Here is a 13,717-nt window from a genome sequence, read left to right on the forward strand (position 1 = left end):
TACCCTGCTTATCTTTAAGTGCATACATTTTGCCTTGTGCTGTGCCAAGTTTTTTTCTCACTGATTTCATGCTGCGGCCATATTTTACTGCTTCCTCAATCTTTTCCAGGTTATAATTTCGGATATCCCTTACTTTCTCCTTGTTGATAAGTTTGGACAGTTCATCGAATCCTATCTGATCTCTCGAGTTTGACACTTTCATGTTTTGCCGTTCCTTTTTAAGCCCTTTGTTACTTGGGAGAGCTTACCTACTGGTAGCCTTGGTGCCTTGCCTCCGACTTCAATTGCTGCTTCTGAGATCAGCCTAGTCAAGGTTTCATTCATTATCTCTATGTTGTCTTCATCTTCCTGTTTTCAACTGAATATTTGTTTGTGAGCACGAGCCTGGATATGTCTGCTTTCACCCTTACTGCGTCTGGATTGGCCTGTTTTTTCTTGACTAATTTTATTCTTTGTCTCTTCAAATTGAGAGATATCCTAGGCCCCACTAACCTATGGTCACTGCACTTTACCCTACCTAACACTTCTACATCCTGCACTATGAGAGTATGAAATCTATTTCATTCCTTGTTTCTCCATTAGGGCTGTTCCAGGTCCATTTCCTGTTGCTGCTAGGGAGCCTACATGCAACAGCGCTTGCTGTAGGCTAATTTCTAATTGCTTGCTCACCATCCCGATTTTTTCCCACTTTTGCATTGAAGTCGCCCATGACTAAAGTATACTGAGTTTGCACCTTTCTCATTGCTAATTCAACATCTTCATACAACTGTTCTATTTCTTCATCATCGTGACTGGAGGCTAGGGCGTATGCTTGTACAACCTTCATTCTAAACCTGCTATTCAACTTTATTAGGACGACTGCTACACTCTCATTAATGCTGTAGAATTCATCAATGTTGCCCGCTATGTACTTACGGACTAGAAATCCTACTCCGAATTCTCTCCAATCTGGAAGACCTCTGTAGCAGAGGACGTGGTCGTTAGTAAATACTGTATATGCCTCACCAGTTCTAACCTCACTACGGCCAATTATATCCCATGCAATGCCTGATAATTCTTCAAATAGCCCTGCTAAGCTAGCCTCACTCGATGGGGAGCGCGTGTTGAACGTTGCCAGGTTAAGCTTATAGTGGCGGCCTGTCCGGACCCAGAGATTCTTAGCACCCTCTGCCGCGTCATAGGTCTGACCGCCGTCTTGGTCAGGTGCTCCGCAGCCGCTGGGGACTGAGGGCCATGGGTTAATTGTAGGAGTCATGAAGGAGGTAGTGGCCGAATACTGCACCAGGGAGGCCAATTCCTGTTCTGGTGAGGGAGTGACTTTGTTGTTGCTTAGTGGGCCTTCCTAATTTTGGTTGCATCTGGATTGGTATAGCCCCACTAGCTCGCGGCAATATACTTTTTTGCCAGTGTGAGGCGCCACTCCATGCCTGAAAATGTAGTGGACTGGAGGAGGCTTCGAACTTACGACCTTCACATTAGAAGCCGGGTGTTCTACCTCTGCTCCACGCCACCACATTAAATAACAATGCCCGTAAATTAATCCGTGCTCTTTGGCTATGACTGGCTCTTGCGCCGTAAAACCCCATACATCATCATCATGCCCGTAAATATAGAGCGGATGGCTGCGGAAATGCTTTAAAATTATCTACTGCCGCCTTCTGGTGGCTGCGCCGTTCGCTTCTTATTGATAGCTATCATTTTGCTCCGAATCGCTGGGTAGTCTGCTGTGGTGCGACTGCCAAAACGTCCTGCTGTCACGTGACCACCGTGTGCGTCACGAAGTCACGACGCGTACATCTCCCGGGAAACGAGAGCGAGAGGGGTTGGTAGAGAAGGTCTCGCAGTAAATTTTTTAAGCCACACAGACCCTCGCTAGTATTTCTTCTGGGGCTCCGTGGTCGAGTACTTTAACGCAAGAAGTGAAGTGTCGAAAGTGTCATGTCAGTATTTCTGAAACCAACTCGATTGCAGTCATCTCCGCGATAGCTTAGTGGCCGTGTCATTCTGCTGCTAAGCTCGAAGACGCGGGTTCGACTCGCTGTTGCGAGTGGTCAAAATCCGGAACCCTCCAAACCGCGTCTGAATTGTAGCCTTGGAGTTGCGTTTACACGTTAAACCGTTAAACCGGCTATGAATGAATCAATAAAACCAGTGGTAATCGCTCGTTCTAAGTGGGGGGAGTTCGGCGAGATGCGTCGAGTCGATTTGATGTTGTGAATGCGGGGCTTAAAAGCCACGCCGTTGGCGCCTCACCTCGAAGATGGACGTAACCTTGAGCTGGTACAGGACTGGCAGGAAGAGGTAGGTCACGATGAGCGATCCCGGCACGAAGGCTGCTACGGCCCAGAGCGTGTGGAAGCCGTGGACGTAGTAGTAGGCGACGAAACCCACGAGCCCCACTGCCGTGACGCTGGACGCCACCATGGAGAGGGCGAGGGGCAACGCGTGCATGGTACGGTTGCCGAGGAACGCCTCCTCCTTGCTCATGAAGCGAGCTTTCTTCCGCAGGGAGAGGTAGAGGCCGGTTCCTGCGAATGGGTGTTGGTTCATTTGTCGCGATAGCAACTATGTGGACACTGCAAGCGCATTTCTGCCGTCGCCGTGATGTTCCGTATAGAGCCTAAGGGCGATAACATCGTCGCTGCGTCCCGTATGCTGTATGGGCGAGTGTTAGCGTGCGAGGGTGACCCGACTATGGCGACTCAATCTCGCGCGCGCAAGGGAGGAATGCGGGGAGGAAGCGCTTCGTTTTCCGTCGCGCGCAAGGCACCGTGGGGAGGGAGGGGGGGGGGGGCTGCTTTAATTCGGCGGCTGCTGCGTATGGTGTGGCCGCGCGGGCCCTGTCTTAAAAGCAATCTGCGATGGGGATGGAGTCCGTCGGGCGCTTTGTTTCCGCCGCTTAGTTCTCGTTGAAGCGAGAGGCTGCACGAAGGTCAATTTTCTAGCTGATGCTGCGACGCTTCCTCTTCACTACAGTGTTTTGACAGCGACTTTCCGCGGTCATCGAGTGAGATGTGCTCCTGTTTGCTTGTGCGCGCGTGACACCATACTCGTTGTTTAGTTAGCGATTAAGCGAATGTTTAGAAGTTTACACAGCCGATAAAACCGCTATCTTAACTTCGTATAGCTGTCTAATAATTTGTTATTGCGATCGATGCTTCGCCTTTCGGGCGAAACTGCGAGATTTTTTTTAATTAAAGGGCCACCTTCGAGTGAAGCTACTTGGCATCTTTGTGAGGTACACCTCGCCAGGAAGAGGCAGCTGCTGTTGACGTGAAACGAAACGTTACTGTCGTCGTGCCTTAAAAGGCTCGGTGCTATAGAAAGATCGATTCGATTCTGGGGCGTTACGTGCCAAACCCACGATCTGAACGTGCATGAGGCACACCGTAGTGGGCAACTGCGGTTTAATTTTGACCACGAGGGGTTGCTTAATCTGCACATAAATTTATGTACACTACCGTTTTTTTTTTTGCATTTCGTCCCATTAAAATGCGGCGCTGGAATCCCTAAATTCCGGAGCCTGGAATCGAACGCGCGAATTACTCGAACATAAAATCAAGGCTAAACTTTCATTTTTAAATTTCGCGCCCGAACCCGAGTGCCGGTAGGCAGGTCAGTGTGACGTCACGGATTTCAGAGTTGCTCTCTTCGGCTTTGCTGCTCTTTCTGCATTAGTACCATTGCGTTACCGCGCAAGTGCAGCTGTAGAGTGCAGTGGCAGCTCAGGAAGTTCAAGTGCAGTGCATGCTCTGCACTAGCGCTGCACGTTTATTTCGCAATCGAATTGAAAAGTGCAAGTTTTGTTGTCTGCTCGGTGCATTCTGCTCATTCGGCGTATTGTGTCGTAGCGTCTGCTGTTGTCGCCACATCGTTCTACGGACGCTTTTCGAGTTGGTGCTGCTCCTCGCGGTCCAAGAAATGGGACGTGTTCGGCGACAATCAGTTCGGCACTACTATCGCCTTCGCGTGATGTAGTGCTCAACCAGCCAATCAGATCGTCTGATTTTGCTTAACCAGCCAATCAACGCGCGCCTGGCGGCGTTACTATCGCCGAAAGTAATCGTCGCAGAACACGTCCCATGTTTGGCTTTTAAGTGTGCTGTGCTCGAACTCTGCCCCTGTGCGAACGTCTTTCTGCAAGATGGCAGCAGCTCCTATCAACTGATGGCGAATTCCATTGGGAGAACAGGAGCACTCAAAAGCACGCTGAAAGTGCTCGTTCCAGAGGCGACGTGTTTCAGTGGTCGAACAGGAGTGGGAGCGCCGTCATCCAGTGGTAGAACAAGAGCAGTTTCGCTGCGCCGAGAGCAGCTGGGAGCAGTCCGGACTGCTCTCGCTTGAAAAGCGGAGTACGGAGGAAGTCACGTGGCTTAAACCGTCATATCCTCCTCATTTCCTTTTATTTTGCTTCAGCCGGCGCGCGCGGCGGCAATGGCGGCAGCCTAGCGTGGTTTGTGTTTTGACACCGCTGATTTGACGTCGGTGATACGAGCGAGCTTCGCAGCGATTTAGCGACAGATCCTGGCATTTCTAGTCCGCCTTGCTTCTCGTCGGATGCGCGGGGGACAGCGGCAGCAAAGCGTCTTCGCCTTGCTGAAGTGCTTGAGACGCTCGACGGTGACAGCAATGAAAGCTGCTAGAGCTCAACTTGAGATGATCTTCGCAGGCGGAAACGTTGTGGGATGCGTCGGCGCTGCACAAAAGTATGTAGTACGTGGCCGCAAACGGTGACAGCGTTAAGCCCGACTGATTACAAGACGATCAGGCGTATTTTGCCGCTCTCCTGCAGAGAATGGTGGGACGTCGATTGCTTTAGTCACATGGTACATTTCTCCTCACAAGTCCCCCTCCCACCTGCTCTCCGAATGCACGCCGTATTCCAGTGGCGGGTCGAGTGTGCCTGCTCTCACTGCGCTCTCACCCGACTCCGCATTGCGCGGCGCCCTGCTCCTCTTCTCCCAATGGAATTCGCCATGAGTTGCAGGCTTGTCCACTTTCGCCAAATCCGGATCTATCAGAGGGCAGGGTATTTTTTTTCGTTGTCGCAATAATTACTATCGGAGTAGCACTTAGTCGTGAGAACGGAATGGTGCGCGTGGATGCTGTTTTTTCGTCAGGAGAAAGCGTTCCAAGAGAAGAACATGCAATCAAAAGAAATTTCACGTGTGACAAGGCTTCAATAAGCCGCCCTCACAGCCATTCAGGCGCCGAACCTGTACCACACATCCTTATACCAGTTGTATATAGTAACTTGTAGAGTAACTTGCGAGTGGCGGGACGAAGGTCAATTCGCTCGCTTCTGCTGCCGGGCTTACTCACTACAGCGTTCTGACAGCGAGTTTCCGGGGTCATCGAGTGGGATGCGTTCATGTGTGCTTGTGCGCGCGTGACACCATGCTTGCTAATTTAGTTATTATTCTTATGTTTAGAAGCTTATACGACCGATAAAGCTACTATGTTCACTTCGTACAGCTGTCCACTATTTTGCTATCGCAATCGATGCTTCGCCTTTCGGGCATAACTCTAACAGTCTCGGTTAGTAAGCACTTTTTTTTTCTCGACAATGCCGAAGAACGGTATCCGTGCTCTGGCCGATATGAGTCTTCAGGGCCGGCACGCTGTTATTCACAAAAAGCGGTACAGGCCTCGAAGTCGAGCATGGGACAAACGACTCGAATGATGGCTGTTAAGGCGCGGATACATTTCTGGACGCGTCCGGGGGCATCATACATAATCCAGAGGCCCGTACGGCGGCGTCTATCACAGCAAGTGACAGACGCCGCAAGTGAAGTCAAATTTATAGCAATTACGGGTGCGCTAAAACGCAGCACTAAGACAGTTTTGAACAGTTTAAGGATTCTATCGCAACTATATAAAGTAACTATAAATCGTAACTGTACAGGTATGCAGTCTTTAAAACTAAGTGCATGGGGCATTCAAATTCATTCGTTGCCCGAAGTATTCATCCGAATACTTCGTTGTAAAGGTCGCGAGCCGCACAGCTCACAATAGAAACGGGACAGAACTATTCCTTTGTTATACCGCTAATTTCGTTATAAAGGCGTTCTTTGTAGAGTCATTTAACTGGAATTATTCATTTCGTGGTGGAGCGTGGATTTTTACAGCGAAGCTTTTGATGCTACAGGAAGCGGCGGTGGTGGTGGTGGTTAGGATGTTGAATTGCAGGCGGGATTAAGCCTGGCATACATAGCCGGCGATTGTTCCGCCTGATCCTCCTTCGAGTGTAGATCAGGGGTGTGTCACCAGGTGTCGATGAGCCCCGTGTCTCGCTGCATGGAAGGCTATCAGCAGTCGCTGCGCTCCCTTCCCGATTGCCGCGGGCCCTCCGGGGAAAACGACGTCTTCAAAGGTCCTGTGCGTAAGACCGCTCTTTTGCAGGCTGTCGACAATCGATTTTATTTCTGTGTCAAACTGCGCGCATAGCCAAATGAAATGTTCGATGTCGCCAATGCCACCACAGAAGGCACAGAGTGGGGAAGCGCAACGCCCAATCTTGAATAACCAAGCTGGAATGTACGCAGAGTCGGTTCTGACGGTGGTAAAACAGCGTCGCTTCTTCGGGAGTAAATCCATAAGTCGCACAGGCTTCCTGTGGAATCTTGTAGATCGCCCTAAAGGGAAAGCGGATTGCATCCTTAGGGGTCTGAAAAGTTTTTGGAGCTTTCACTTTTGGGACACATGTCAGCGCTAGGCGTGCAAGGGCGTCAGCTTTCTCGTTTCCATCAATTCCTACGTGGGATGGTATCCATTGAAACCTTACGTTAAAGCCTTTTGCTCGTTAGGTCGTTAATCAGTGCCAGAGTTTGCCTTGTAAATTTCTCTCGAGGCAGGCCATGATGTAATCTCTGTAACGCTGACTTTGAGTCTGTCAGCACCACGACATCTCGTGGAGAAAAGGCGCGTAGTTTCCGCAAAGCCGCGGTGATTGCGGCGCTTTCTACTGTTGTAGAGGAATCTACGCGATCCAGGCGGCCAGACCATGACCCATCAAGGGAGGGTATGCAGAATGCCGCTACACAGTTATCTGTTTGTGCGCACACCGACCCGTCTCTGCAAACTTGTAGGTGGCTTTGAAACGCTGTGCTCAAGTGGTCGAGCACAAGAAACTTTGTTTCGGCAGTTGAAACGTTGCGTTTCGCCGGGAGGTGGGGTACACTGAGGCTGCAGGTAACGTCCGAAAATGACCATGGCGGGTCAAGGCGACTCCGTTTAGGCCATTCCAATCCTAAATATCGGAAGGTGTTCAGCGCCGCATGGAAACGGGAGCGAGTTCTTGCTCTTAGCCGCCGGAGAAGCGCCGTGCCTGCGCGGGACTCGCCCAGCCTTAATAGCTGCATTAGCAACGCCTGAGATGCCAAGAGGCGGAGTGGAAGAGACTCTGCCTCATTAGTAATTTTCTTGTTTGAAGCCGCCTGTGGAACTCCCATCGCCAAGCGAAGTCCCTTTCTGCGCATTGCCTTCAAGCGCTCGAATTGACTCGATGGTGGTAATATCAGCGGGAGCTGATAGTGAATGTGGCTTGTTATCAGTGCAGCGTTCAGTTTAAGCATGGAGATAGGATTGTTTCCCCAACGTACGCCTGTCAATCGACGAAGTGCGTTGACTCTTTGCACTGATGCAGCCACAACACTTTCGACCGCGCTTCGCCATAGTAGCTTGCTATCGATGGTGACGCCAAGGAATCGAATACTGGTTGCACGAAAACTTGGATGCCCTCTTATATTCAGCGTCAGGCGTTTTGACTTGCGTCTTACTCCCGGGAAAAGCAGGAACGTAGATTTTTTCGCTGATAAAGATAGGTCAAGCGTCGATAAGTGGCGTTCGATGATGGGGATTGCGCCCAGGGCTATCCGGGCTAAACGTTTGTGTTGGTACCCCGAGATCCTAATGCAGATGTCATCTGCGTAGATGGACATTTTGCCTGCCGTCCGACCCACTGAGCGACTGCTGATCTCACATGTGGAGAAGTCTGCTGTCGCATTTCTCCAAGTTACATTCAGGTGGTGCCATTTTTGTGGCAGCTTTGACGTCATCGCTGAGCTCCTTAGTCCATTGTTCTATGTCTGTGATGGATCGTCGGTGTCTATAGTATCACGCGTTCTGCTATGTAGTTCCCAGTCTATTAATTTGATCTGCCGTTCCTTGGGTCTATTCGGCCCTTCTTTGACGTGTAACTCCGATATGCGGTGGCCGCTACTCAAATCTTCTAGTGTGTTGCGCCACGCCGCCTTTTCCACATTGGTAAATGTTAGGTCTGGGGTTGTGTCCCTGTTTAGCGCCGTGCTTACTCTGGTTGCAGTGCCGGGGTCTGTGACTAGCGTGAGGCCTGATTCTTGCGAGTCGTTCCATAAGGCGCTTCCTTTTGATCTGGCATATAGGTGTCCCCACGTGGTGTGTGGGGCATTAAAGTCTCCTATGACTACCGGACTAGTTTGAGTGTTTTCTGGAATAGCTAGGCTCTTGAATTTGTGCTTATGTTTCGTGGGGTTGCTATAAGTGTTCAGAATAAATAAGCTATGACCTGTCTTCTTTTGCGGGATGAGTTATAATTGAATATTGTCTATGTGCGCTATGCCTGTGTTGTGTTGCAGGCACGCTATGTTTCTTTTTACCAGCGTGGTTAATGCCCTGGTTTGCCCTTCGGCATAGTCAAAAGATCTGTATCCTGCCAGGTTTGCGATCCCGTGTGTTTCCTGCAGAATTATGACGTCCGGTTTATCTTTGTCTTTTAAATACTGCAGCAAAACTGACTTTTTGTTTTTGCAACTTATTCTACAGTTCCATTGCCATATCCCGAACCCTTTTTTTAGCGTGCCTCATTTCGGGTATGACCATGGGAGGGAGACGGGAGGTTGGAGAGAAGCTGATCTTATATAATTGTATGGTTGAGAAGTGGGTAAGGATTGTGGTGCTTCTGATGCACCAGGGGGGTTTTGCCTATATGCTGCATAATTTAATCATAATTGCTGCTACTGCCTTAGCCATTTGGTTCATCATTTCGTCCCGTTTTTCATTTGCCTTTTGTATCTGTACTATAGGTCTTTTCCCCATAGAATATTGTCTGTGTGCGCTATGCCTGTGTTGTATTGCGCGCGGGCTATGTTTCTTTTTACCAACGTGGTTAATGCCCTGGTTTGCCCTCCGGCATAATCAAAAGATCTGTATCCTGCCAGCTTTGCGATCCCGTGTGTTTCCTGCAGCATTATGGCGTCCGGTTTATCCTTGTCTTTTAAATACTGCAGCAAAACTGACTTTTAAATGCAAAGCATTTCTTGGCGAACATTTGCTACGTTTACCGTATCTATCTATCTAGCCGCCTACGACTTTGTGCTCTCATGGTCGTTTCGTTAACTTGGTATGTACTAAAATTGGCATACTATGTCAAGAGTATATGATGAACATAAATGATGTGTCATGACATGAATATCATAACATGCGCGTCATGTAGATCATGAAACAGCCGCCTACGTCTTGGTGCTCTGATGGCTGTTTCATTAACTTGGTAGGTACCAAAATTGGCATACTATGACAAGAGTATATGACAAACATAAATGATATGTCATGACATGAATATCATGACAATGACCTAGCGCGAGAAAGTTTAACACTAAAAAACCACTCAAATGGGTTCGCACTTGGGTACTAAGTGAAGGAAACACTACAGGATGCTGGTAGAAGTAATAGTCATGACCATGACGCAGCAAAAATAGCAATGACTCAGCGAAAAAAAATTAACACTCAAAAAACAATGGAATGGGTTCGGACGTGGGCACTAAGTGAAGGAAACACTAAAGGTCGATGGTAGAAATCATATTCATGAGCATGACTCATCAAAAATGACAGTGACTCAGCAAAAAAAGATTAACACTCAAAAACTACTGAAATGGGCTCGGACGTGGGTACTAAGTAAAGGAAACACTACAGGATGCTGGTAGAAGTCATAGTCATGAGCATGACCTCATCAAAAATGATAATGACTTAGTGCAGGGAACACTAAATGACGATGGTACAAATCATAGCCATGAGCATGACTCAGCAAAAATGACATGACTCAGCGAAAAAAGTATAGCACTCAAAAACACTGAAATTGATTCGGACGTCGGTACTAAGGGAAGCAAACACTAATGGATACTGGTAGAAGTCATAGTCATGAGCATGACTCAGCAAAATGACAATGACTCAGTGAAAAAAGATTAACACTCAAAAACCACTGGAATCGGTTCGGACGTGGGCACTAAGTGAAAAAAACACACAAGGATGCTGCTAGAAATCGTAGTCATGAGCATGACTCAGCATAAACAACAATGACTCAGCGAAAAAAGATTAACACTCAAAAACCACTGAAATGGGTTCGGACGTAGGTACTAAGTGAAGGAAACACTAAAGGTTGATGGTCGAAGTCATAGTCACGAGTATGACTAAGGCTTTTGCCCGAAGGTCTCTTAGGCATAGCTAAAGGGACTCCTGAGGACTCATAACATGAATGTCATGACATGCGTGTCATGTAGGTCATGAAAGAGCCGCCTAGGTCTTCGTGCTCTCATGGTCGTTTCGTTAACTTGGTAGGCTATCCGCCCTCTGCTTCGCATAACATCGATTGCCACAGGTCGTGGGATCTGCCGCCTTTTTGTTTTTGTAATTGATTCTACAGTTTCATTGCCATCTCCTGAACCCTTAGCGTGCCTCATTTCGGGTATGACCATGGTAGGGAGACGGGAGGTTAGAGAGAAGCTGATCTTATATAATTTTGTGGTTGAGAAGTGGGTAAGGATTGTAGTGCTTCTGATGCACCAGAGGGGAGTTGACACTTTCATGTTTTGTCGTTTCTTTATTAGGTCCTTTGTTACTTGGGAGAGCTTACCTACTGGTAGCCTTGGTGCTTTGCCTCCAACTTCAATTGCTTCTTCTGAGATCAGCCTAGTTAAGGTTGATCAGCCTGGTGATCGTAATTGCTGCTGTTGCCTTAGCCATTTGGTTCATCATTTCGTCCCTTTTTTCATTTGCCTTTTGTATCTGTACTAGGGTCTTTTGGATATCGGCTAATAGTTATTCTACCGCCGTGTTACCTAGTTTATCACTTCTGGCTTGGGCTTTGCGTTTGAGTGGTATTTATGTGCTCGGAAAATAATTAATGGATAGTGGTCTTCTCCCAGTCTTCTTGCGTTATGCGAGTCGTGGAGTTGCTTCTTCCCGATCTTCTCGGTGAGCTATGAGATACATGTTATTTTTATTTCGTCGAAGTAGTAAATATGTTGTGGTTTACGAACGATGATTGCTTTCTGTGTGCTCCTAGAGCGAGAATAAACTTTTATTTCGAGCGAGCGCGTTCTGCGCCCTAGTTGGGCGGCCTCATTATTCCACGTAGCCGCGTGCCGTGGTCATCTCCCGTGCCCATTATGCACTCTTAAAAAAATATTAAAATTTCAATTTCATGTGCAATGTTGTGATTTGTGAGTTGTCAGCAGGGGACATGTAGGCGAAGCCGCGCATGCGCTCACGCGATGCAGGTTCAGCAGCACCTTTCAGGAAACACCACATGTTTTACGAGGCCCTTTCTGTAACCTTCATCGCACGCGTGCTTGTTCTATTTCACGTGCAATGCCCTATTGCAATTCACTTAGCGCCAGCGCTAGCGGGCTTAGCGTCAGCGGGCTTTATGAGCGATGTGCTACGATTATCTGAGCGATGTATGGTGGACGCGACGAGACGTTTCATGCGATGTGCACATGATTGTTCAGGGAAACGATCGATTGAAGAAAATGGAATACACAAAGTTAGAATGAATTACACGTGTAGGTATACCACTTGCACTATGAATACATCTACATATGTTCGAGCCAGCTTGCTAATTTCGTATTACCTGATCAGCCTCTGACGCGGTGCATGCCGTTGCTTTCCTTGAGAAGAATTTTCGCGCAACCATCTGGGAACACGATGAGGACACTGACACCGGGGTGGCTTCCCCTTTCGCCCGTCTGGTAGCGCTAAAATGTGTTTCAGGCCCGTTTATACCAGCATTCCCAACACACGGCTGTATAGTTCAATTGCTTTCATGGCAACAGCGCCACTTACCCAGGCTCAGGGCCGTCAGGGAGGCGAAGGTGACGTAGTCCGCAGCACCCGCGGTCGTGGTGGCCATTACTGGGCAGCTTTAGAAGCACGGGGGCTCAAAATTAGGGAAACGCGATTAGCCTTACACACGATCAAAGGAACGCAAAGAAAGAAGCCAAGCAGAATTTGGGTCCTTGAGCAGGATAAACCACTTGGGTGTATGCAGTTTCTAAAACTCCCCGTGCTGGTCGATGTCGCTGCGCCGGCACAGGAATCGCTGACGGCAGCGGACGGCGCCGTCAAGACACGCGCTGCGCTAGTCCAGGCGTGCCGTGTTCAAAGGAAGGTGCATCACAGAAACGACAGCTGTGACGGGTGGCGAGGAGGTTTAGATTCAGCTCGCACAGTGCTATGATGTACGAAATCTGTCCGGTACTGCATGCTCGCTCATCATACTCGAGTTTTCAGCGTTGGAGAATTCAACAAAAAAATGACGGCACGTCTGCCAATACGAGACGTAACATTTGCATGAGGAAACAAGAAAAAAATGCAGCTACGCATGTAAGCTCTATTCTCGTTTCTTTCTTTCTTTATTTGCGTGTGTATGCGTTTGTTTACGCGTACAAATGAGCCAGCGAGCAGAGCTATAGAGATAGATAGCAGAGCAGGTATATATATATATATATATATATATATATATATATATATATATATATAGTAACTGGATTTTTTCAATGGGCCAAGCGTATTTAGGAAAATCCGAAGCACAACTTAGCGGTTATCTTAGGTTTATTATTAACCCAACAGTTTCCGGTCGGTGGACCGACCTTTTTCAAGGGACCGACCTTGAAAAAGGTCGGTCCACCGACCGAAACTGTTGGGTTAATAATAAACCTAAGATAACCACGGAGTTGTGCTTCGGATTTTCCTATATATATATATATATATATATATATATATATATATATATAAATATATATATATATATATAAATGAATGAAGAAGGGGAACCGAGGGGCTCGATTGTGTTAATCATATAACCACATAAAGCCAACAGAAAATGAAGCCAATTGGAAAGCATCGGGGAAATTAAGTGTGGTTGGAATTGGAATGTAGAAAGTAATGAAGAAAATGGAAATGAAAGGGAACGAAAAGATAACTCGTCGCCGGCGGGAGCCACTTTCGTCCACTTTCATTTCCCCTTTTCTTCATTATTTTCTACATTCTAATTTCAACCACACTTAATTTCCCCGATGCTTCCTTGGCTTCATTGTCCGTTGGCTTTATGCGGTTATATATATATATATCTATTATATATATAATAATATATTGTGAGCAAAATATTAATCCTTCATCTTCTTCACCTGTACATAATCATCATCACTGTGCGCGTCTTCGTTCCGCGCGTGGCTCAGCAAATAAAGGCGACGAGACAACAGCTGTGCTGCTGCCTTCAAAGTGGTGGAGATTGCTTTCGATCCCCTAGACCTCTACGCCGTCGAGTTCCACTCGAGCTTCGTTCGGGTCGCCGTTTGCTCCGCCTGTCCACTGCCATGACCCAAGTACCGCAACCCGGAGCTCCGGCATCACCCCCGCTGCCCCCCAACCAGCCGATCCGTATGGACCGTTACCGCCCCGCAGC

At 48.0% G+C, this 13,717-nt stretch overlaps 1 protein-coding gene across 1 annotated transcript in view; it reads right to left on the reverse strand.

Annotated features, from left to right (window-relative positions):
- Nucleotides 1-2,226: 2,226 nt before the first annotated feature.
- Nucleotides 2,227-13,717, reverse strand: part of LOC125941320 (uncharacterized) — a 13,464-nt gene continuing 1,973 nt past the window's right edge. The window contains exon 2 of the mRNA XM_049658343.1: nt 2,227-2,528. Within this exon, the coding sequence (XP_049514300.1) occupies nt 2,227-2,528 (302 nt within the window). The remainder of the gene's footprint in view (nt 2,529-13,717) is intronic.

Source organism: Dermacentor silvarum, chromosome 11 (genome assembly GCF_013339745.2).
Source record: "Dermacentor silvarum isolate Dsil-2018 chromosome 11, BIME_Dsil_1.4, whole genome shotgun sequence".
Lineage (NCBI taxonomy): Eukaryota > Metazoa > Arthropoda > Arachnida > Ixodida > Ixodidae > Dermacentor > Dermacentor silvarum.